The sequence below is a fragment of the Lonchura striata genome, chromosome 18 (assembly GCF_046129695.1).
Source record: "Lonchura striata isolate bLonStr1 chromosome 18, bLonStr1.mat, whole genome shotgun sequence".
Classification (NCBI taxonomy): domain Eukaryota; kingdom Metazoa; phylum Chordata; class Aves; order Passeriformes; family Estrildidae; genus Lonchura; species Lonchura striata.
In genome coordinates, this window is record NC_134620.1 from 14,667,073 (window position 1) to 14,692,177 (window position 25,105).

Genomic DNA, 25,105 nt, shown 5'->3' on the forward strand with positions numbered 1-25,105 from the left:
TTCTGTGTAATGTTTTTTGTTTTAAAAGGCTGGGACAAGACCTGAACAGAGTCCATTTCACTTCACAGGCATTTGCATCCATGTCTTATCTGGGTTCACACTGCCATGGGAATTTCATATTATCAAGTGATTTCAAAGAAAACCCGGATGTAACTTCATTTTATCCAACCATACGTAGTTTTGACACATGCAATCCAAAAAATACAGTCTGTTCCAAATCTCCAGCCAATTATACAGGGCTCCAAAGGCCTTCATCATCCTCAGATCAGCTTATCTGTGCAGATTTTGGGCAGGCACCACCTGACTGCCACAGGAGCACTCTGGATATTCTCTGCTTTCCAGGGGTGTTCCAGGGTGCCCAGCTGTGGCATCCATCCGAATCCCAAAGCTCTGCTGGTCCAGGAACCAGAGGCAAACCCAGCTCTGAGCTCTGCTGGGATTCCATCTGAAATAAAGGCTTTGTGTGCCTTTGGCTAAGGAATGACTTGGGCCTCGTTACCAGGAGCCTCATTTTATAAAAGCAGAGTATTCCAAGGTTGGGATCATCTACTCAAGTGGCTTACACACACCCCAAATTTCCCAGCACACCTGCTAAATGAAACCCCACGTCCTCCCAGTGCCACTATCTGTTCTGTTATCAGAAGTTCCATTCCTGCAGTTTATGAATAGAACACCACTGCCTTTACGCAGCTCTCCTATTTTTTATGAGCCCAATGCTTGTACAACCTGGCAGCTTTTTAGCTCAATCATATAAATGTCTTAATACCCTGCATTGATCTGGAATCAACACAGTTGCCAACACATGGATAAAAAGCATCTGGAGAATTTGCTGGTTGTTATTTCAAGCTGTTTATTATTCCTGGAGGACTCATATGAGCACTCAGAACTATCATGCCTGCATTAATACTGCTCCCCTGCACCTCTGGGCACAGTAACACTGTACATTAAAGATGCTTTAGAAAATTGTTTGCGAGTTGGTATTGCACTGGGATTACTCTGTACAGGCTGCAGCTTTCACTGAATAAATACTGGAGAAGGGCTGGCTGTGAAGGCAGGCAGTTTGAACTCCTCAGCTGGCCTTTGGAACGCAGTCAGGAACAAAAACAAAGCACTGATATTTACCAAGTTGATTTCAAATTTTGGATTTGGCAGACCTGTGATGAACAGAGACTCGGGGTACATTTGTAATGCCGTGCTTGCAGACTGGCACCGGAAAACAATCCTTCACAGGGAAGGGGGGAGCATTTTGTGAGCTGTTCTTGTTGCCCACAGGGAAACAGAGATCCCCATTTTATCACAAGGGTGCAATTTGACAAAGAAGTAGGAAAAAAGCTACCATGAAGAAAGAGCAAAATGAGATGCAAACATCAGAGGACAGTGGGAGAGAGAGCATCTGAAAGCTCATTCCTGACCTACTCCAGCCTAGGGACAAACCATCAGCAACTACTACACAAGCAGGTTCAGGTCATGCAATCATGCACTACGAAAAATCCTATTAAGTGAAACTGGTTCTGTTTCCATTAGGAAAAACAGGATCAAAGGTGGGAGCAGGAATGAATCAAAAGGTCCAAATCCAGATGTACAAATCTGTAATAATTCCATTATTCCCACTGAAAATCCCTCCATGCTGAAACATGGCTGTAAGGCCAGTCTGTTGGAGATTTTCAAGCCAAACCAGCACCACCACACACCAGCTGCATTCTGTGCAGAAGCACTGAGCACCACACAGAGCTGAACAGCCACAGCTCTGCAGCTCTGCCCATGGGTGTTTGTGTGCTGGATGCAGATCTCCACAGGAGACCTGGCTGGCACACACACCAGCTCCCCTGGCCACACGAGTATGCCGAGCTCCAGCCCAGCATCTCACAACTCTCACTCCTTCAGGACATCAGGAGCAGCTCCTGCAGGGAAAGGGCTACCAAGGACTGAACTGGAGCCCCCATCCCTGGGGAGCTCAGGAAAGCCCTGGACATGGCACTGAGAGCTGTGCTTTAGCTGGTGAACTCAATTAATTATTAACTCTGATTATTCAGTGATTAATTGAAACTGTAACATTCAGAACTGATCTCACATTTCAATTCCAGAATATTTCATTCAAGGCTTTTTAACTGCCCAGATTAGAGTTTTTGACCATAACCCATTATACTGTTGCTTATTTTCTATATCCATCCCATCTCCATATTACATTATATATGCATGAACCCACATAGTAAGTAAAGAGTGTATCTACATATCTATCTAGACAATTATTAATCATAAGATGGGAAATGAAAATGATTTGCCAGATGTTATTAGAATGTCCAAATCATTTTATCCCCTAGCACCGAATAAAAATGTTACTATGTGGCTGTTAATATACAGTAGAAGGGAAATTGCTGCTTCAAGTATAGAAAATATTGTAGCTCCAAGCCTTTAGAAACTCAGTTTGCCAATAAAAACATTGGAGAACTGAATATTAAGGGTCACATCCAACAGTTCTTCCATATTTCACCTGAGCAGGATTATTAACAAGAAAACTCAGTGCCTTAAGAAAGCAAATGGAGTAAAGAACACAGAAACTATCAGGTACAATGGTGTTACTCTGCAGAATTACAACACTTAACATCAAGCGTTGGAAAAGCTGTGGCAGGGGCAGTTTCCTGTGAAACCACCAGGTTTTAAATCCAGTTCTAAGACCAGGAGGCAAAGCAGGCACCTGTGTTCTAAAGCAGGTAGAGAGTGTGGTCATTCCTGGGGCTTCGAGCAGATCTCTGTCTAACGCCAGGGTCAAATCTCACTTGACTTCCATGACCTGAGGCTGTTTCCAAGGAGAGTTTTCCGTGCCCATCAATCCACCTGGCCATGGATTACAGTTTAAAAATCTTTAGTGTGTCTGTTTTGTAACAGCTTTGCCATTCCCAAAGCACAGCTGGATGTTTGACACCCCTAATACAGATGACATTCGTGCCTTTTACGTTTCAATCTGCCATTGGGGAGAGCTCTCAGCAAGGCACAATCAAATTAGCTGCAACTGTCTGCAGGACCTACTGCAGGGAAGCTGTGAAAGAAATCAGTAATTTCAGCCTCAGTACAGACACTGTGCTCCAGAAACCCAGAGAATGGAGACATATCAAAAAATGAATGAAAAATAAGCACGTAAATGAAAAGAACCTTTTGTTCTCCCCCTCCAGAAGGGATGATATTTTTGCATTTATTTATAGCACTTAAAGAGCTGAAGTCGCAGCTGGGTTAGTAATAAATTGAATGGAAAAATTCTGGAAAGCCAAGGTATGGCCTCCAGGAAGGATGAGGGAAAACAGGCTGCAAAATGCCACTGAAGTTCCATGTGTATTTCTGCTGAAATCTAAGGACATAAATTCTCTTTCCCGTTAAAGCAAAGTAAACCCAGAGTAATCCCCCAGAAACTGCTCCACCGTTATATCAAGGTAACAAGTAGCTGAATTTAATCCGGGTTCTTGAAAATGAGATTAAAATTAAGACCTGCAAGTGCTACCCACACCCAGAGAGCATCCCATCTGTGCACCAGGCTCATCCTGCTTTAGTCAGCAGAGGATGAGGAGGGCTGAGAGGAAGGCTGGGCACTGTTAATGACCTTTCATTGAGCAGCAGAGGATGAGGAGGGCTGAGAGGAAGGCTGGGCACTGTTAATGACCTTTCATTGAGCAGCAGAGGATGAGGAGGGCTGAGAGGAAGGCTGGGCACTGTTAATGACCTTTCATTGAGCAGCAGAGGATGAGGAGGGCTGAGAGGAAGGCTGGGCACTGTTACTCAGGGATGTTCAGCTGGGCACTGCTCTGATTCTGCACTGGGGAAAATCAAATGCATGTGCAGGATTTCTTCTCAAGGGCTCTTCCCTGTCATCCTCTCGCTACAGTCTGAGGCATAAATCCAGAGAATTTGTCTCTGGCCCACATCAAGGGGCTGTGACTTCACAGCACCCCTGGGATGTTTTGTCCCATCAGAGGAACATGAAACATGCACCGAGTGTTCCCATGCCACCTGCAGGAGAAAGGCAAGGAAAATTCACAGTTCAGGGAGGCAACACCAAAAGCTTTGGGAAAGGCTAATTTATTACATCTGTCACACTCAATTACAGTCTGCAGTAATCCAACACATCCATTGCCTTCTCTCTTCAGACAGAAAAGAGCCAATTGCCTAGGCTCAGAATTAAACATCTGTTTCACAAAACAAAGATATTAACCTCCGAGTTTTGTTATGAACCGATAAAATCCAGTCACTCACCACTACTCAGTAACAGGTGTTTTCTCCATTACACAAATTGCTGCAGCCAAATCCTCAACTTAAGCCACTGCAGTGATTGAATTTTGAAGGTACTATGTGGACTGTTATTAATGCAGGGATACAGCTGCTTCTTTTACTAATACAATATATGTATTTTAAAATGTCCTGCTGTGGTTTCTGTCACAGTTACATAGATGTAACTAAATAGCTAGACCTAACAGAATCAAGCATTGTAAAAGAAACAAACACAACTGGCAGCTTTACATACTGGGAAACATCAAATCATGTTTCCATATTAATCACAAACTTTTGAACGGGATAACAATTATTTCATTGTTTCAATTGTTATCCATCCTTAGTACATACAAAGCAATCACAAATAAAATAGGAAGCAATCCTGACTTTTTGCTTTCAAGGAAACCGTGACAATTCTGGAAATAAAACAATCCATACTGAAAGGGGTTTAGTCAGGCTCCTCAGGAGCAGAAGGAATGGTGAAATTCCTTAGAGAGAGGCAGATTCTGCCCCAGTGCTGTGGTGTGAATCCAAAGTGACTGCACATCATCTGGAGCACGAGTCACTCTGCATGAGCTTCTCCTCCTTCCAAATTCTCCCAGACACCAAAGTAATGAAGTGCAGAGTGTGATGTGCTCTCCACAACTCAGCTCAGCATGAGCAGCAAGCACAGGGAGCATTAATGGAACACAGCGAGCGTGCGACCAGCAAATGAGCTTTAACACAAGCTGCCTCCAGCATAAATCAAACTCTGCTTTGAACTCTGGCATAGGCTGCAGATCTGAAATGGTCATCGCTGAAGAATATTAGAAATAAAACGCTGTGAAAAGGAAACATAACTCTCACTTGTTTAACCTTGTGACACAGCATGGCACCAGGAGTTCCTTGCCTAAGCAAAGCTTCCCTGCAGGCTTTACCTGGAATGTGCACAGCTCCTTAGCTGGAATTTTCACTGACTGCCAAGCTGTCCACACAAACTGAAATCTGGTAGTAAAAGCCCACCTTTGGCTTCTCAGCCTTTCAGGGATTACGTGAGCATAGATTTACACCAGCACTGGAAACTGCTCTGCAACGTCACTGGGTCACTCCAAAACCCCCCCTGGGAACTGCATTTCCCTGCCCTAGGTCTGTTTATCACAGAGTTCAGGGGGAAGTTTGAAGCCAGATAACTTGAAGTAAATGAGAAGATGGAAAGTCTGGAATTACTGGTAAATGATCAAAATTAATCTGTGTCAGTGTCTAAGCACAAACAGCATTTTGCTTCTCCAAAGGGTCAAGGATTAATTCCATTTCAAAGCACAAAATTGCAACCTCTTCTGTTTCTTGAGGACATTCACAATGTAGCAGAGATTTTCCAAAAATATTATCTGGCATTTCTAAAACTGTGCCCATAATGTATTTTAAAATCATTATGTTAGCTGTTTCTAAACATATCTTTACATCTTTTTATACTCATGCCTTAAAAGACAACTTCCAATTAGCTCCTCAAAAGTATATAAGGATTAACAGTCCTTAAACTAGATACATATTCCAGAAATCACAACTGCAGGAAAGCCATTCAACCCAACAGAAACAGAACAGAGGCACAGGATCTGGCCAAAATATGAACATTCATCAGGAAAAAATACAGAATAGGCCTCCTGAAAGTCTGTATAAATCAACAGGAACACGAGAAGGTTTTCTCCTCAGGTTTTCCTAAGCAAAGGTATTGAAAGGTTACAATCTGAGGCCAGATTCCCTCAAGAAGAAAAATAAATCTACCAAAATAGCTGCAAACACATCCCATGGATTAAAGGTTATATAAAAAGACAACAGGTCAGAAATACCTCTCTTCCTCCTCTCCCTCCACAATTCTAATTAGATTGAATGCCTTTTTATTTTGTTCAGTGCAGAGAATTTCTGAAATCCCACTTTAATCAAGCCTAGTCCTACTACTCCTCTGAGGCACCATTTTCTTCAAAGCTGTAAACTTCAGCTGAGCTTGTGTTCATTTTACAGTATTTTTCCCCCCTTAAATTAATAAAAACAACAAAAATCAAACAGCATCCCAGTGTCTCACCTAGGCTTTATTAAAGCACTTAATTTCTGATCCTTTCGATATTCTCCTGTATGCCAAGGCCTCTCTCATTTGCTACTGACAGAGACATTTAGAGCAGATGAGCAGCAGGAGGATGCTGAGTCTGTGACACCATTCCAGAGGACCCCAAAAGTTGACACTCGCTGTTCCCTCAGACTGAGTGAGGAGTTTGATTGTGGCTGTGGAAGCCCAAAGATAGAGGTGCTATTATTGACATGAAATGAGTGCACAGAAGCTTGGTAAATTCAAAAGAGAAAAAGATCCAGTTTTATTTAAACATCTGGTATTTATAGAATTCTAAAAGTGACCATGGATTGGAGGATGGAATTACCACCTCTCCAACCACACTGGTCTAGAGATTAATTAATCCTTTCTCTCTACTCACAGAGAAATAGGTAAACTATTCTATTTCTACATGAAATTGTGTGGGAACTCTGACTCTTAAATGTGTATACATTATCAGAAGGTTAAAAGAAGTTGTATAAGAACTTTAAAACTTTTAAAAGAACTATAAAAGTAAACTCAACACTTTTAAAAATCAGGACTACTTATATTTGATAAACATAAGATAAATTTGACAAACAGCTGTTTGCAGCAGAGCTGCCCCTGGCCAGAGGAGGCACTGGGCTGTGTAAAGTCATAAAGTCCTTTTTCAGTGTCACAGCAGGGTTCAGACAGGAGCTGATTTTGGTGCATTAAAAAGGCTCCAATACTGAGCACTAAAGATGTCCTTAACCTGAACAGAGAGGGACGTTATCAAGGTAAAACAGGAGCTGCTTAACAGAAAACCAGACAAGTCAAACTGGAAAGCAGCAGCTTTTAATTACCAAGGTGACAGCCAACAAAAACAAGCTTTGCCCTTTCAAAGGTGATCAAAAGAAGGAGAATGTGCAATACTAGACTCAGTCCAAAGGTGGAAGGATGGATGCAGGTCTAATTGCACGTCTGACGTCATAAATGGAGAGACCAGAGGGCCTCACAGGCTGTAAAACCAGTACATTTGGCTAGTGGCTTTAGGAGCTGAACTCGGGGCACTAGTGGCACCTCTGTGCGTGTCCAGGGCAGGGAAACAGAGGCAGGAACCTGCAAAGGCACCCCCAGCTCCTGCCAGGGGCTGCCAGGGCGTCCTGCTGGGCTCCAGAAGCAATGGCCACGTTCACCTCCCGGGACTGCTTTCTTCTCCCACTGCTTGGCTGCTCTTCCCTCCCAGGGAAATAAATAAAAGAGGTCTTTGTCATGGCAACTGTGGAGCTCCTCCACAGGCAGCCTCCCAGGGAGAACTGCCCCTGAACAAGATGCCCACCAGATACTCCAGGGAAGGTCTCAAGGGAAATAAATCCTGAATTACTCGGGTGCTTTAACTCCAGTCTCAGCAGCCAACGTGTCTAAAATGACACACAATCAGTCACCAGCCCGAAGCTTGTAAGAGCACGTGAAAAAAACAGCTGCATGTAAACTTAATGCGTGAAGAGGGATTGTTTTCTAAAAACTAAAGTTTGGTCTGCTTGGAATATGTCTGATTTAACAGAATGCCCTGCATATCATCTTCTGGGGCCACCAGCTGTGGAGAGTGAATATTGTGATATTATCCAGCTCTGAAACAATGTAAGAGGAATTTAATTTCAGAAGGCAGATATGGATTGTTCTGTGTACACAGGAAGCACGAAAGCGTTATTTGGGAATGATAAAGAACTGTCTTTCCAGACAGCACTCCTTTGTGCAGTCCTGGGGAAGGGAGAATGCAGCTCAGTGCTGTGATCAATAAAAATCTTAGCAACAATCCAATCAATGTGAATCTCTTTGGAAAGGACATCAGGACGTGCTGATGTTCATTTGCCTCAGGGAAAGGCTGGGCTGATTTGGCTGCCTCTCCACAAACCCCTGAAATCCCTGATGCCCTAATACAATTTTAGCCTTCTGACAAAAACTCCTGCTGCACACAGGACTGCTGCCCTATTTCCTAGGATTTTATGGGGTTTCTTTGCTCTTTCAACAAAATTCAGGCTGGCCTCTAACATACAAAAATGTGAAAGAACCTGCTATCTGTAAAACTGCTTCAACATAGTTTTAAAGCACTCTTAAGTTCTGCATCGTGGACATGGGTTTGGAGTGAATGATGACATTTCAGATATTCATGACTGATCTGGAAGTGACTGAATTTCAAGACAAAGAAGTTCTGCCATCAGAAGATACAGAGAAATTGAATGTATACAGGGGAACAGAAATTCTGTATTCATCAATTTCATCCATTTTTGTTGTAATAGTAACATCACCATCCCTGAACTCCAGACAAGATTCTATCCACTGAGCTGGGAGCAGTTTGGTTCTTAAATTTAAAACCAGATGCTTCTAAAAATCCAGCCTTCATCTAGAGGGGAAGAAATGTGTTGCTAAACAGATATATTAATGCAATGTTACCTTAAAAGCAGGAAAATAATCAACCAAGATAAGGGCATTCCCACATCACATATTCACTAAGTATTAGCAAATGCTTTATTTTAATAAAACAAAAGCTATTTTAATTGAAGAGAAGGCAGCTACAGAAGCTAGAACTGGAAAGTGAAATGCCTTAAGCAGTTCTTTGGAGGACTTCACCATGTCTGACAATTCCAATCTATTAGCTACCCCTCTCTCCACAGAGATCATGATTAGCCAGCAAACTTGCCCTTTCAATTCACTCAAAGCTTCAATCTATTCCATCTGTGCTCTCTGAACCTTTCATTTCCAATAGGTTCGGGGTAATTCAGAGCAGCCAGGGAGGCTGACAAGCTCTGCCTTTCTTTCACAGCCTCAGGGCTACATGCTGACATCTTCGAATGAACTTAGAAATAAATACAATATCAGTGCTTTCACACAACATCATCATTTCTTTGAATTCCATTAAGGAAGCACACAGGTGTAATTAGGAACTGGGCCATGACTCAAACAGCCACTTGCCCTCATGCTGGTCTCACCATTCCACTGTAATGGAATAAAACCCTCCTGTGAGTTTGCAGTGTGACCCAAAGGAGGAATGCCTGAAGAATCCAGATGGACCAAAAAGGTAACTGTGCTGGAGACCAGTGAGCATTTGTAGGAGCCCTTGCACCCTAGACACACACCCTGAACAGCAGCGGTGCTTGGGACAGAGCTGGGACAGAGCTGGGACAGAGCCACAGCTCCCACATGGAATGTGTCTGCTCGGACTGCTCCTGGTGCTGGGAGAGAGGCAGGGAGCCCACACGAGCTCTGATCAGCTTTAGTGTGGCAGGCACATTCTTCTCTCTCTCAGGATTCTTCATAGAGGAGCACAGAGAGAAATGAAAGAGAAAACACTTTCTATTTCTGCTCCTTGTTTTTCCCATGTGGAATGTGTTTGGAGAATTGTTTCCCTGGGGTGATGCTTGTTTGGGTTCTGGTGAGGATTGTTTGAGCCTGGTGGCCAATCCAACCCACCTGGGGCTAGAGTTGGGAGTGAGTCAGATATGGGAGTTAGAAAAGTAGGTTTGTAGTTTTAGTATCTCCTTTAAATAGTATATTAATGTATTATAGCATAGTTATAATACAGAAATCATTCAGCCTTCTGGAGTCAGACATCAGCATTTCTTCCCACCAGGTTCCCCTGCATTTACAATACATTAGGCCTTCACCAGTCCAGCTCAGGAGGAAGGAAACAACCAAGTGCTGAAGAACTGAAGTGTCTGGGTGACAGGCAGGTGTGAGAGGTCCTCTCCAGCAGCAGTCTGTAATGCTGAACACAGCCCTGGGAGCCAAGGAGAAAACACCACTCTAGCCCAGACCCATGACTATGGAACCTTACAGAGGGCTGCAATGGAATCCTTGATTATGGAATCATAAATCCCATGAAGGAGGGATGCTCAGCTTTTTGGAAATGGTTGCAACATCAGCCACAGGTGGTGGCAGAAAGTGGCCACAGCTTTGTGACTGAGGAAGGACACAAAATCTGAAGGAACTCCTGTGTCTCCCATCTCCATTACCATCCTGCAGCCTCTGGCATCACTCCACAGAATTCAGCCCCTCAGAATTAGTTTGGCTGGATTAAGAATACAAAAATAATTTCCAAAATCTTTCAACCCACCCATCAAAATGCTTGAACGACAGTTAAGGCTGAACATCACCTGGTTCTATAATCATGATGCTTTCTGCAGGGGAATGAGAATGAAAAGGTCTGGGAACAGATTACTGGAGGTATAGTTTGATGCTGCAAACAGAAAGCATTAATTGCAGCCTGTGAAGGCACTCAGCCTTTTTTCATCTGAGATCTGGTGAGCGTGTGGCCTCGGGGTGAGATTATTCACAGTCCCATCTCTGTTGGAAAGCTTTTCTTTTTGGTCCGTTAGTTTTCCATCAGATCAAGGAGCTCAACCACCTCAGCCGGCAACTGCTGCATTACTGGAGCCAGTGCCTGCAAAGAAAACCCCAACCTCTATAAATGAGGAAAAAATATTCGTTTTCAGCTGTCTCTGTGAGCTCTCTGCATGGCTCATTACTCAAATGCAGGAATGCCAATGCCACACAGGAAAGAGATTCCAGTGGCCCCAGCTGAGGTTGACTCTGACTCTGCTGCTGAGCAGCTCTACCACCCATGCTCCTGTTCAGATCAGATTCAGCCTAGTAAAGAATTATTATAATTTATTTTTTTTCTGTTTACAGCTGACAGCCTAGATTTAAGTGAACAAAATCCAACACACAAAATTTAGGAAAGCACCACTGGCCAACTACTGCACCTGCACTATCCTTGTAGAATGGGGTTTTTTAATTTCCAGGAAAGATCTGTCAGAACCATTTTCTACAGCCAAATTACAAAACTCTGAACATTGTTTCTGTGAAGTTAGACCTTGACTCCTGAAGGCTTATTGTTCCCAGCTGTGTTTTCACAGCACTTAGCACAGTGTTCCCAGCACGGCTGCGTGGTTTCATTCTTTCCTCCTCTGGAGCTGCATGGCATCTCCAGCAGCACACAAAGCAGCATTTCTCTGGCCCAGCTGATGCCTGCTCGTGCAGGGCAGAAGGGAAGTTCTCCTGTGAGAGCTGAGAACGAAACAAAACCTTCCCAGTGTCACCCTGGGCCAGCAGGCCAAGGGAAGACACTGAGAGGATTTGGAAAGTGTCAGAGCTTCCATTATGCAAAGGCTACTTTGTGCAGAGAGACGTTTACTATTGGAAAAAAGAGGTGAGAATGATGAAGCTTGCATGTATGTGAGAATATTTTACTGCAAAAACAAAAGGAGTTATTTTCAACCACTGAATGCAAAGGAGTAACTGAGCATCAGTTGTTCTGGTTTTCCTTTCAGGGGGGTGAAATAAAGTATAAATCATTTCACATGAGATTATTGAGAAAATAAGCAAAACTATCTTGGCCGCTGCAACTTGCATTCAGCATAAGCAAAATTAGGATTTATTTATTCCATGAAAATTTATGGCAGTTTAATATTTGTCTTAGTCTGAAACTGAAGTGTAGAGAAGGGATTGTGTCTTCTTAACTTAAATTGCTTTAATGAACATGAGGGCAACTGTGCAGTTTGGCAGAATCCAAGTTTCACTGGGTAAGATGAAGCATTTTGTAACTGCGCTCCTGGGACGGCTCTGCTGAGGGGCTGTGCACACCCTGTGTGCCTGGAGCAGCCCACAGAGCACAGCTATTCTGATTTTCTCTATCACACAACTTTCACAATCCCATCTTCACTAGCAAGTCTTACTCTGCAGAGTAGCACCACAATGCAGAGTTTGATCTTTATTTCTTCTTCCTGTCTTCCAACTTCCATAAATTTCTTCTTGCTTGCCCTCAATCTTAATTTTCTGGGCTCCCAGCCTAGAGTTTCAATTGTTTTGTGATAACTCCCATAGGTCAGTACTAAAGTTCAATGTCATCTCTAAATCTAAGATTATATATGGTCTGTTTTCCTCCGTGATTCCTTCTGTTCATCCCATTGCTGCAAACAAGACTTGGTATTGGAAGGAGATCGGCAGCAGCACTGACCTATAAATCAGGGGGCAAGAGAAAGTGCAGGAATTATGGAGGGGTTCACTGCTGAGTGTCTGAGAGAAACATTTACTCAGAGATTGGAGGAGAAAATGACGAGGTGCTGGGAGGAACATTTGCTAGGGCCCGGTCAGATTTAGACTGGAGGAATACAGTGATCTCCCCCTAAGACAGATGTCAAAGCAGGACAAAAGCTAACTGAGACTGCCACAACAATTCCACAGAGGATGTTTTGATAGTGCCTGTTTGTAGGAAAAAGATAGAACAATGTAGTTCTTGTGACAAATTTATCAAAGTGGCAGCAAACATCTGCAACAAGTCAAAGAGAAGCCCAAAAGGGAACGCTGCAGAGTCAGCACAGATGGGAGGATTAGAGGGCTGCTCTTCTCAGGCGGAAAACAAACGAGAATGTACTTGTTATGGAAAAAAGGATGGCTTCAGCACTTCACAGGATGAACTGACACACTGGAAAAGCCCTCTTACAGCAAATAACATCCTGCAGGACTCTTCTAGCATTTGGGGGGACTTTTCTTCAGCCCTTGATCTTCACTGTCTCCCAACAACTTTCCAGACAAGTTGTAGGCCATAAGTACCTAAGGGTTGGGAGAGGTAACTACCTGAGAAATTATCATCTGACCTACTGCAAGAGTTGAAATCCTGGGAACGGTCCCCTCGGCACTAAATCTGAATTCCCTGTGCCTCACTTGGGCTGCCAAAGCCCCGGGCTGGCAGCACTGCAGACATGCTGCCAGAGTCATCCTTCTCTTCTGGAGCTGCTGAAAGCACAACAGTTGAAGAGAATCTCTTCATGAACCATCATGTTATTATTATTGATGCAATTTGTTTATTTGATGAGAACCTATAATGCAATGCAGACATTTTAAGCACCAATCTATAAATACTGAACAAAGGTCTGCTATATTTAGTATTCTCCACTTACAAGCATTTCTCTTTCTTCAGGGTCTGATCCAAACCAAACTCATAATTCTGACAGGAATAGATGAAAGGATGAAAGGAGCACATGACTGCATAGAAATAGAACAAAAACAAACAAATACATGCTTCACCAGTGATTATTGTACCATTACTCTGATGTACTGCTGCTCAGATAAAGAGGCTTAATAAAGAGGCAAGCAAAGACTCAAAGACTGATGCTGATACTTGTATTGTAAAGGTGAAACAGCAGGGAACATCTTCAGCTAAGTTGTGACAGGACAAATGAAAAAAGGCAACAGCAGCAGCAAACACCTGCGGAAGATCACAGATCTCAAGTTAAACCTTAGTTAGCTTTACACAAATGAATAATTAAGAACAATAAAGGAGCACTGAGATACCACTCAAAACATCAGCCTGGTGGACAGCATTTGGGAAATGCCACTTCCTTTGTCAGGGGAATTCACAGTGATATTTTCTTTGTATTTTCTATAACATGAAAGTGGTTCCAGGTCAGACTCCACACAATTTAGAACAAAAGAACCTAAAGGCTAATGAACAGGATTGTGTCTGATTCTCTGTGTGCTCATATAAGCTAGCCCAGAAGGTCAGAAGAACCCATTTCTTTTGACTCTTTCAACTTCCTTGGTCCATCAATAACACAGAGACCAGCCAACAGCTTCTTTTACCATCTCATTACCACCACTGCCCACTACGTTCACAACTTACCAAACTGACGGAGCCTAAAATAAACCCCAAAGACTTGCAGGGGCAAAGAAGGAAAAAAAAGATCTGTACCATCTGCCAAAAAACCTATTTTTTCATAAGTGGTTTGTTGCATTGTTAATATAGACATTGAAAATATTTTCTTAATGTTTATTAGCATGGATTACAACAGAAATAAATACAGAAACATCTTTATGACATCTTATAAAATTTTTTTTATAAGCTTATATCATGCTGCTGTTTGAAAAGCCTTAGACAGCACATTCATTGTAACACCAGGGGATGGTATCTACTCAGTCCTGCAAAATATTTTAATCACACACATGCTTTCATGGTATCTTTGTTTTTTCCTTACCGCACTCTTCTTTTCTATTCTTACAGGCCTCTGAGCAGTCCATGTTGTCCAGCAATCAGAATGTCACATTCCCATTTTTAACAAAGATGCTAGAAATTCAGTATTTTCATGTATTAAAGTGTACAGCAGATGCCGTATAGCTGCAAGTAAACCAGATTCTGCTCCGAACACCTTATATTCTGAGCAGACAAGACAGTTTAGAAAAAGGGAAAGCAGGGGACTGGAGTGATTTTTCAAAGGTTATAGAAAGCCAGTGGATACCTCACTCCTAAATCACCATCATGAACCACTACATTCCCCTGCTCTCATAAAGAAGAGAGCTCTAACAAGGTAAAACGATTGCATTTTTGTAAAAGGATAATAACGCCTGACTTAAAAAATGGGATGGAAAATAATGTTTTATAAGGTCATTTACAATAATAAACCAGTACTATTAGAAGGCCACTCCAAGCTATTGGTTATTTTCCCACTTTAGAGCCTATCAAACAGAGATATTTCTGCTCCACAAAATATCAAACAGTATGAAATCCTCAATTTTGCTGGAGATGCCAGTGTTCGTGCGTGGCTTGTCAGAAGAGATTTTGTTTATTTTTAAAAACACCGAGCATGCTGCCAGGGCTGTAGTACAGCCTGGCTCAGTGGAAACCCATTAAAACCACTTTGCTGGGCAGATGGTGTCAGAGAGTCAGGAGCACAGAACAGGATCCCACTGTGCACAAGTGTTCAGTATGCAAGAAATCATCTCCTATCAGACAGTGCTGCAGGGGACACAGGCAGCCACAGAGGAGAGAGCAGAGCACACAAAGTCAGGGCAGGCTCACAACCCAGAAATATGGAAAAGGATATGGAACAAGGGAGCACGAACTGGGGAGCCCAGGTGAGCAAGGGCAGAGCACCAGATCGAGCTTCAGAAACAAGACACTGCTTTTATCACTGCTTTTATTCACTGGAGGGCAGCCCCTCTTTGTCACTGCGAGGGAGAGCACAACTCAAATTAGATTCTGGAAAGTGCCCACTGCATTTTGGACCCCATCTTTCACACCCTGGTTCACATTTCAGACCCCATCTTTCACACCCCGGTCACATTTTGGACCCCCATCTTTCACACCCTGACTCACAGGGCTGCTGGGCAGTTGGCATCTCAGTAGAGTTCTGGGAGTGGGTACAGGGAACTCATCGGTGACATCTGGAAATGGCCTTGCCCTGGCAGTGTGAGAACATGACAAAACTCAGTAGGTCATGTACCAGGCACACACAGCAGTACATTGCAAGGCTCCTTTTGCACACGTTCCTTCCAGAGAGGAAGGACAAGCGTGTTCTGTGTTTTCAGATGAGTGGCTAATTCTCTAGGTGAGCACAGCACCTAACACAGCCTCTAACTCTGGGTTAAACAGATGCTAAACAGAACAAACCCAGGGAGAAGGAGTGCAGAAGTACTCCCTGTACCACGAGTGGCAATAACTTCCAGTGTGTGTGCACCTCTTTGCTCTGCTGGGCACAATCAGCTGCTCGGTTCTGCCCCAACTCCTCTACTGTGAACCACATAAAGAGATCCTTCTCCATCTTCAGAGCTACAGACTTGTGACCCTGAGCAAACTAGATCCTATTTTTATTTCTGAGAACAAGGTAAGGATGGCAGGAGTGTAACTGCAGGTACATGGTGTATTTACAGATTTATCACACTGCAAAGTTTTGCAGAGCTGAATGGTTCTTTCAGCAGTAGCTCGAAACACAATCTACAGAAACAACATCAAGCAGGAAAATCTGACAATATACCCCACTGCTAGCATCAAAGTAGGAAGTTAAATGTAGGAATCTGACACACACAGACAAGAAAAATAACTACCCCATGTGTACCAGCAAATCAAAATTAACCAAGCAAGGCTAATTACATTAGGACAGAGATGCAACACTAAAGGATAAATACTGATATTTCAAATATAAGCAGATGCAAATCACCATTATTTTCATAAAGACAAGTAGAATGAGTCACCATGGCTCAGCAGAAAATGGAGGATACAGTTATGTGCTAATCCAGAATCTTTGGTAAATGAGTGGATTGAAGGCTAAGTGGGATTGTTTCCTTCTCTATATTGTGGATTAGATCATTATTCAGAGACACCACTGACTAGTCACCTCTGCCATTTTTGGGTTCCTCCTCTCACACAATGAATTGATGTCATGTATACTGAAGACATAAAACTAGACTTTTAAAAATATAAATAAAAAGCAAGTGTTGTTGAGGGCCCAAAAAATCCAAGGTTTTGAGACCATTCAGCATTAGATGAGACTACATTCTGTGACTTGTGACTTGGAGGATTTTTTTAGCATGCAGGACATGCAGACTCATCTGTGTGATTATCTGGACATCTGCCTTACTCCTCAGCAAGAGATCTGCAGACTGTCTGCTCAACAGTCTGCCTCTCTTGAAAGCAGACACATCAAAGGACAAGATGTGGAGCATCCTGGTTCAGCTGGAGAGGAGCTCCTGTTGCTCCTTAGTCTGTCTCAAAGCTGTATCCCCCAAGGGTAAAGAGTGTGCTGACATCTTTCCACACCTCTGCTTGTGCTGCTTGTTATTATTACCCCTGCTGCTTTTTCATACATACCTAGCCGACTGATTTCTTTTGTTGTTTTTGTAAGAACTACATTATTCAATATCCTACCCTTTAGTTTAGAATCTACATGGTTATTTTCAGAAGTGCGTCTGTTTTGCTTACGAACCATTACCATAGCAAATTTCTGAAACACTTCAGCCAAAACATCCTTGCAGCAAAGTCTTTATTTGCAAATAAAACACCAAATAACTAAACAAACCAAACCAATTCAAAGTAACTTTAAAAACAGAGCCAGATGGGCCTGAGAGGAGGTGAAGCGACTACAGGAGGAGGAAAGAAGCCTTCTGTTTTGTAAATCTGGGAAAGTGTGGCAACATTGACAAGTCCACTACTAATCTTTTATACACTATTTGTACAAGAAACCAAAGTGCATTTTGCTGAGCCACTTCCAGCACAGAATTGTCTGCAGCACAGAAAACTTCCTCAGGGAAGCTTTCTGGGAAGCTTGGTTAAAAAGCCCAGCAGTGATGGTGTGAGTACAAACAAGCATCCTGTGTGCGCAGAGAGGAAGCTCTGAGGCAGTTCCTGCCCCGAGTGCAGGTGCCAGGAGTGACTGGCAGGGTTCTCTGCTCTGCCCACCCAGCCACTGCCCAGTGGTGATTAAAGCCTCTGCTGCACTGGCTCACAAACACTCCCACCAGCAGCGCCTGTGTCTGGAGCACAGAGGCAACACCAAACAGCTCACAGCAGCACTCCAGCTACCACAGTTAGTCTCACTACACTGGTTTTTCTCTTTCAAGGAAAAAAGCCATCTAACCTTCCAAAGGAAATCCAGAGCATCTTACACAGTGCCCTGCTTTTGCTATTGTCACAAAGGTCTTTGTTTCTGACCAGACACAAACTGGGATGCAGTCTGAAAGCAGCCTTGTTACTTCACTTCCTCCCCTGGCTTTTTTCTCCCTTGCACGCAGAAGGTTTCTGGCACTGGTTTCACAACACCGCTCAGATGTTCTGTGAATCACCACTGCTGTGTGGGCTACAGGCGGAAAAATCCCACTCCAGAAAACGCCAGTAGTCTGAACGGAAGCCTGCAGAAGGCACTGAACCCGCTATCCTAGTGCAGCGGGCTCAGCAGCAGGGCGCAGCTCCTTGCAGCAGGGCGCAGCTCCTTGCAGCGGGTGCTGCTCCTTGCAGCGGGTGCTGCTCCTTGCAGCAGGGCACTGCTCCTTGCAGCAGGGCGCAGCTCCTTCCAGCAGGGCGCAGCTCCTTGCAGCGGGTGCTGCTCCTTGCAGCAGGGCGCAGCTCCTTCCAGCAGGGCGCAGCTCCTTCCAGCAGGGTGCAGCTCCTTGCAGCGGGGTGCTGCTCCTTGCAGCGGGGTGCTGCTCCTTGCAGCAGGGTGCTGCTCCTTCCAGCAGGGTGCTGCTCCTTGCAGCAGGGCACAGCTCCTTCCAGCAGGGTGCAGCTCCTTGCAGCGGGGTGCTGCTCCTTGCAGCGGGGTGCTGCTCCTTGCAGCAGGGTGCTGCTCCTTCCAGCAGGGTGCTGCTCCTTGCAGCAGGGCACAGCTCCTTGCAGCAGGGCGCAGCTCCTTGCAGCAGGGCGCAGCTCCTTGCAGCGGGGTGCTGCTCCTTGCAGCAGGGCACAGCTCCTTGCAGCAGGGCGCAGCTCCTTGCAGCAGGGTGCTGCTCCTTGCAGCAGGGCGCAGCTCCTTGCAGCGGGGTGCTGCTCCTTGCAGCGGGTGCTGCTCCTTGCAGCAGGGCGCAGCTCCTTGCAGCAGGGCACAGCTCCTTGCAGTGGGGTGCTGCTCCTTGCAGCTGGGCGCTGCTCCTTGCAGTGGGGTGCTGCTCCTTGCAGTGGGGTGCTGCTCCTTGCAGCGGGGTGCTGCTCCTTGCAGTGGGGTGCTGCTCCTTGCAGTGGGGTGCTGCTCCTTCCATCGCAGAGCTGGGAGTTGCAGCCTCCTCTGCTCCGGTTCCAAGCAAAGGGCTGAAGCAGGGAATGCAGTCTGCACTGACACCACAGGCTGTGCTTTGCAGGATGAAGAGTTTCAATCCCTTGGCTCTGTGGGGCCATCAGACCAACACCTTACACTGGAATTACGTCTGTTCAATAAAGGAAGAAATCAAGGACACGAAGAGAACAATCCTCATTCTACAGCTAACTCTGCCCACATTTCAACCCCAGGGCAAAGTAGCCTACCATCCTCAAATCTGTACTTTAAACTGCTCATGATAATTAGTGCTATCTACATGTCTTGGAACTACTTAAAATCCACTTCATTTGGAGCTGCCATTAATAATGCAGCAGGCAATACTACAAAGACTGGTGAAAATCAAGTAATTTAATGTACCACTTTATAAACCAAACTTGTGATGAATCTCAGCTGCCTCTTCAGCTTCCCGGCAGTCAATCTGTCTGCAGTCATGTTTATGTGTCCTAGACCTGCGAGAGACTGCCACCAGACTTGGCATCCACAACCACCTCAGGAGCTTGATTTAATGCGAATGCAGCATGAAAAATCAGATTATCTTTTGATTCTCTCCTTTATTAAATAAAACTGATCTTTATTGAATAAAGCTGCTTTTATTAATATCTAAAACATTGGTTGGTGTCACAGAGCCTGCCAGTCCTAAGGAACTAATAAAAGAAAAGACAGAAGTAAAAAACGAGAACATTACAGGAAAATATTAGAAACCAAATCACATTAAGCCAGTATTACAGCTGACAAATAAAACACGGGTCTAGCTGTAGAATTTTTTTTTAGTCTGAATTTATTATTTTTACTGAAAGAAAAGGAATCAGAATGGGGCTTTCCCCACAAATATTCTGTGGCTAGAAACACAGCAAGAGTGAAAAAGCGAAAATTGTGTTCCCCTTCCCTTTATAGTGTCTCAAACAACTTCCAGTTCAATGCAGCTGAGACTAAGCACAAAAACTTTGAATTTAAGGAAACTGCTTGAACTTAAAGCTGGAAAGATTTAATTTATTTGGGGGGTTTTAAATAAATTTTTTGGGGGTTTTTGCCATAGGCAGAGCTCACAGGAAAAGCTCCTACCTACTTTTATGCTCACATGAAAGCAGCAAGCACCACATTTTCCATCCAGAGCAACTGCACAGCTGGAGCAACAGAGGCCAGGAATGGCTCTGTCCCCAAGAAGCACCAACAGAAATCTGAGAATAAGAATCTGTCCCTCATCATCACAATCACAATCAGTCAATGTGAACTGTAATTCAACCCTGAACTCTTGTCTAACCACCACCAGGGAGGAGTGGAAACAAAATACATCTCATAAATTAAGCAATCTTTGAATTTAATCCCATACACAGAATTATATCCCATTACTAATATACTACCACTTTTCCAGAGGAATGAACCAAAACGAGACATTTGGGGGTTTGGTTTCCTTGTTTCCCCACACTCACTTTGCTGTAACGGGAGATTTGCAGCACTGAACATGAGCTCTGCACATCTCTAGCTATGGGGAACACCCTGAGGGGATACAAGGAAATCCTGCCTAGCCTCCATGTCAATAAAACTGAGAGAAAAAGAAAATCAAACCAGCAGCTCTATGGCTTGAGATATCATTAGAGAGCAAGTTGCAGGAAGATTTCTGCCTAGGATGACACAGAAGAACACAAAATGCTCAGCGGAAGACAAGCAGAACAAACCACTAAAATATTCACTTTTTATTGGTTTTATATATTCACTTTTTATTGTTTTTATTGTCAGCTTAAACTTGAAATTTGAAATCAATGAAATCCAGTTTTACATGGAGACATTCATAATTAAAAAGGCTCCTCAATCTTTAGTTTCACAATAGACATCCCAGAAGTGTTTGGCATGTTATGGAAGATGCTGTTTTTATTCTAGACTTAAGCCAGGCATGGAACCTGGAGCTCAAATAAAGTATTGAAGTTTTTATTGTATTCCAGTGGAGCTGGTGACTTTCCATTTAAACAAGAGAACAAAACACAGACATTATCATGCCTGTTGTAAATAGTCTGTTTTCATTAACATCAGCTGGACCTGGTTATTTTTTGACTGAAGGTTTCCCAAGAACTTCTTCCCACCTTTGATAACAAACAGCAAAACGCTGAACTAAGGGCCAGCATTGGCCTCCTAGGACTGACTCAGGAAACTGCTGAAGACAAAGCTGTGAAATGGCAGAGCCCCAGAAGTGCAGTCACAGAGCAGCATCACCTCTGCCCTTACACACCCATACACTGTCAGACTGACAGTGCACTAACACACGTGGATTATATCATCACTGACAAGTTGGCCTGGTGGGCTCTTTAGCTCATTATTGAAAACAACATTTCATTTCTCAGGCTGGAGCTCTGCATTTTACAAGATAAAAGCAAAGCAAAATCACAATAGTATTCTCCAGTCTTCAACATTATTACCTGAAAGATTTGGAAATTGTGCAGTACGAGGTGTGTTGCCATGGTTCTGAGTAATAAGCAGCAGCCCTATACACAATAGACAGCTGATTGCTGTTGCATGTTAAAAGCTTTTGTATCTCTTTAGGAAAACTTTGTCTTCGTGTCATAAATGAGAGGGTTTTTCTATTAGCAACAGAAAAGCATCAAAGAAACATGCCCTGTAGTAGTAATCATGCCTGATGTATTATTTGTCTGTTCATCTTACTGCGTGGAGGGGGGTGGGAATCAACCTTTTACACTGTGAAGTTCACACTATAAATCTCTGGAACACTCTGGTCTTTCCAGTGTATCAAGGCATAGCAGTGCAGATGGAGTGTGTCACCAAAGAAAAAATAAACAATTGCACTGAAGACAGACCTGTATCACTAAAGAGCAGTGGTGTCCTGGCTACCCGACGTGCAAGACCAGCAGCACAGCTAAGAGCAGCGATGCTGGGGGACCTCGTGTGCCGGGTCTCAGGGAATCACAGAATTCCTCAGGCTGGAAAGAGCCCGAGACCATCGAATGCCACTGCCAAGCCACTGCTCCCTTCACCCCTGACCATGTCCCCAGGCACATCTACACCACATCTACAGCCTCTTACATCCCTCCAGGGACAGGGACTCCACCTCTCCTAGGAAGCTGTGCCAGGGCTTGACAACCCCTTTGGTGAAGTAGATTTTCCTAATACATCTTCCAAAAGAGATGTAAGTAACATTTCAGAATGAAATCACACATAAATGCTATAATTGCTGAGTTGGCAGTAAAAGAAATGCTGTGTTTTGTATAACTGAAATGCCATTTATTCCAGTCCTAGAATAAACTACAATCTCAGTCCAGCACTATGTTAATGCAGTGTTAGGGCAGCAAACTCAAACGCAGCAAAAGCCAGGGAATGAAGTTCATACTCTTATTGCACTGTGAGCCTATCCAAAGTACTGATGATATTGCTTCTAATAAAATACATCATTTACAACCTAGCTGGGCAATCACAAGCTACTGGTGTGCAATGTGAATGAAGCAATCTCTTGAAAAGACTCTGAATTCTAATCCCTGCTGCTAATGCATTTCCAATTGCAATTTTAGAACAGGACTTATGTAGGCACCTCATTTACAGAACATTTCAGAAGACTTATAATTTTGTTCCTTTCTTTCTTTACTTGTTCTAAGGAAAAAAGGAGGAGAATAGAATTTGATACAGGGAAGCACCACAGAAATACATAGCTATGTATTCTTCCTTCTGTCAATAAGTTCAGCTGTGGATCTAAACTAATTAGTAAAAATAACTCACTTAAGGAAAAAGAAAAAATGCTGATCTCTGTAAGTGTAAAGGGGCATTAAGAATAACTTATATATTTTTAATAGGGATATTTATAAGCAGGACTCTTTACCGGTATGTTTGCAGAATAACAGATTAAATGCATATGCTCTGATTCCCCTCTGAAGATTAAATCACATGAAAACTATGTTTTCCTGCCAAAATATAACTGCTGATGCACAGTATCTGCTCGGTAGAAATGTCTACTTCTCCTAATTTGTATTTCACAGGAATGCTCACAATCATCTAAATTAAGTATTGCAAAAGTGCATTCACCTTTTGGCTGAGCCCATCGACGGAAACTTTTAAGTTCTGAGGAAGCTTTAAATGCACATAAAAATATGTGCACTCCCCGTGTGCTGGTTTTCCGATTCCAACTGTAAACAAGCTCGAGGGCTCCAAGAAGGAATCACTGAGTTGTGTGAAGTCATGCCATCAGGACATTCCAACTCTACTCGGCATACAGGTATCAGCCACCTGCTACAGCATCTCATCAAAGCTTACAACCGTTTCACTAAGTACCTGTTTCCTTGGTCCAGTAAAACACTGCCAGTCGGCCTGAGATAGAGGATTTTTAATGTGAAAACCGGCACAGAAGATAACGGTGGGGCAGCCAAGTCCAACAGCTTGTCCCTCTGGGGATTTCAGATTTCCATAACACAAACCCTTTGTAATCCAAAGCAGAGCTAAACTCAGCAGCAGCATCTTCTACCCCACCAAAAGTACAGTAAGGAGATAACAGATGTCTCAGGAAACTGCCAGACTGTTTGTCATGGTCAGCCAAGAAAAGATCCTTCCACTCAGGCTTTCCCATCACATCCTCGGTGTTTTTGACTAGCACATGGCTTCCCCCAAGTCTGTCTTGAATTGTATCGGCACTCAAGGCACTACAGAGAGAGGGAAGAAAGGCTGGCTGTGCAAAATAGGAAACAAGATGCGGTGAAACAGAAGAAATTAAGACTTACCTTTGGAAAAAACTGCTGCCAGGCTCAAGAGGAGAGGCGACAACAGATGCCCCATATTGCTAATCCCGGAAGCACACATCCTACGGTTTGTGCAGCGCTTAGGGATCAGTTTCAGACACTTGGTAGTCAGAATCAAAACCGGTCAGGTGGAGAAACTACATTTTCAGAAAAGGTCATCTGGAAAGCGCAAAAGGCATTTCCTTCGCAGAGAAGACTTACTTCTTTAGCGTTAACCCTCCCCCTTCCTCCCTCCTTTCTTCCAAACAGATGATGCTGTGAGCGAGCACCCTCTCCTCGCAATAAATAGAGTCAGTTCGATTCAGAGGTCGGCGCGGAGCCGCAGCTGCCCGAGGCGGGCGGGCAGCGCCGTGCCCGCAGCCCCGCGGCCGTGCCCGCAGCCCCGCGGCCCCGCCGCGCTCGGGCAGCGCTGCCCTCCCGGCTGCGGGATGCGCTTCACACGGCCGGTGCCCGCATGGCGGGGAGCAGCCGGCGGCACCCAAGTTTTCCTGCAGGCGATGTGCCCGGCCCTATAGCATCCGCACGCGCAGGGCGCGCTCGTTCCTTCTTTCGCTCTTTCTCAAGTTCTCCGTCTCCCCATCGCCCGCCTGACTTTGTGCGCGGGGGCAGATCACGGCGAGCGGCCGGCGGCCGGCGGGGCGCTCGGCGCTGCCGGGGCCGGCGGCGGCGGCCGGCGCGCACCTCCCGCCCCCGCGGCCCGGCCCGCCCGCCCGCGCCGGCCCCGCCGCATCCCGCGGGCGCTCGGGGTACCGGGCTGAGCCGCCGCCGCCGACAAAACAACACGGCCCCGCCAAACAAATAAATAAATAACGCCGGCCCAAGCCCCGCCTCGCCCCCGGCGGCCCGGCAGCCCCAATCCCCGGGCAGCGGGGCGCGGAGCGGGGCGGAGCGGGGCGGGCCGGGGATGCGGGACCGGCCCCGCTGCCCGGCCCCTGCCCGGCCCCTGCCAGCTCCCCCCGGGCGCGGCGAGAGGCGGGAGCGGCGCCCATCCCCGGCTGGAACCCGGCTCATCCTCGGCGGGCAGCGCAGGGCACAGCACAGGGCACAGGGCACAGCGCAGGGCACGGGCGGCTCCGGGAGCACGGCAGGCTGAGCATCCCGAGCCGCTCCGGCAGCGTCCCCGAGCCGCCCGCACGGACGGACACGCAGCCAGGGTCCGCATCCCTGCGGCTGCCGGGAGGGACGCGCTGGCATGAGCGTGCTGCTGCACGTGGCGAGGCTTTGGCTCCTTCCCTCGGCCCAATTTGTCGTGTTTTCAGCTCTCCCCAAGCCACTGCAACAGTCGTGAGCCAAATCAAGCGCGGCGCAGGCAGAATAGGGAAATAATGTGAGGGGTGTGCAATGGAATACTTCATATATGTTGCAAAAACAGCAGCAAAAATACCGACATTTGGTCTAAAATAGTCTCCAAAAGCGCTGGGGGAAAATAACTGACCTCAGGTTTTCCATTACAGTAGGTATCAATACTAACCCACACATTTGGTCAAACTTAATAATGA

General features: G+C 44.9%; 1 protein-coding gene across 3 annotated transcripts in view; it reads right to left on the reverse strand.

The window, feature by feature from the left end:
* The window catches only part of TMEM132D (transmembrane protein 132D), a 176,400-nt gene extending 152,426 nt beyond the window's left edge, over positions 1-23,974 (reverse strand). For all 3 annotated transcript variants that reach the window (XR_013340940.1, XM_077787272.1, XM_077787271.1), the window contains exon 1: positions 23,589-23,974. Coding sequence is in view for 2 of the 3 variants with exons in the window: in XM_077787272.1 (XP_077643398.1) it covers positions 23,589-23,667 (79 nt within the window). In the remaining variant the exon portion in view is untranslated. The remainder of the gene's footprint in view (positions 1-23,588) is intronic.
* Positions 23,975-25,105: the final 1,131 nt, after the last annotated feature.